Source organism: Protopterus annectens, chromosome 5.part1 (assembly GCF_019279795.1).
Source record: "Protopterus annectens isolate FY-2018-M chromosome 5.part1, PAN1.0, whole genome shotgun sequence".
Classification (NCBI taxonomy): Eukaryota; Metazoa; Chordata; order Ceratodontiformes; family Protopteridae; genus Protopterus; species Protopterus annectens.
Genome location: NC_056736.1, coordinates 275019324 through 275019847, shown reverse-complemented (window position 1 = coordinate 275019847; position 524 = coordinate 275019324). Strand labels below are relative to the sequence as shown.

Below are 524 nucleotides of genomic sequence, written 5' to 3'. Positions count from 1 at the left end.
TTTATATTTAAATGTTTGCATTGTGGATCATGCCATCCTTAGGTTAACACACCTAGGCTCCTGTGCAGAACAAGGAGTCATCTTATTTCAATGATCATTGCTGTAAATTTGTAACAATATGTTTTTGTCAAAAGGAGATCATGTCTACTTTAGTAAACATCTTTGCGAAAGTCACTAAAATTGTGGATAGTTTCCGTGCAGTTCATACAGAATACCTGGATCTGGCCGAGGCTTTTGACACTCCTTCTCTTTTGGAATTGTATGGAAGTATAAAGACCTCCATACAGATCCTTATATTTTAAGATGGATAGCAAACTGACTGACAAATAAAACCACACATTTAAAGTAGCAGGTATCACCTCAATAAACCAAAAATGACCAAGATGGCTAACTGAGAAATAGCAATTGATGAACGCTTTGCGACTGAAAACTTTTCTCTGACAGAAGATATAATAAAAATAAAATAAAATTTGGAGATACTTGTTAGCTAATTTTATTCACTAATGGTCAGAGAAAAGATTTAT

At 33.8% G+C, this 524-nt stretch overlaps 1 protein-coding gene across 1 annotated transcript in view; it reads left to right on the top strand.

The window, feature by feature from the left end:
* The window catches only part of LOC122803148, a 601848-nt gene extending 601546 nt beyond the window's left edge, over positions 1-302 (top strand). The window contains exon 7 of the mRNA XM_044072768.1: positions 135-302. Within this exon, the coding sequence (XP_043928703.1) occupies positions 135-302 (168 nt within the window). The remainder of the gene's footprint in view (positions 1-134) is intronic.
* The last annotated feature ends 222 nt before the right edge of the window (positions 303-524 follow it).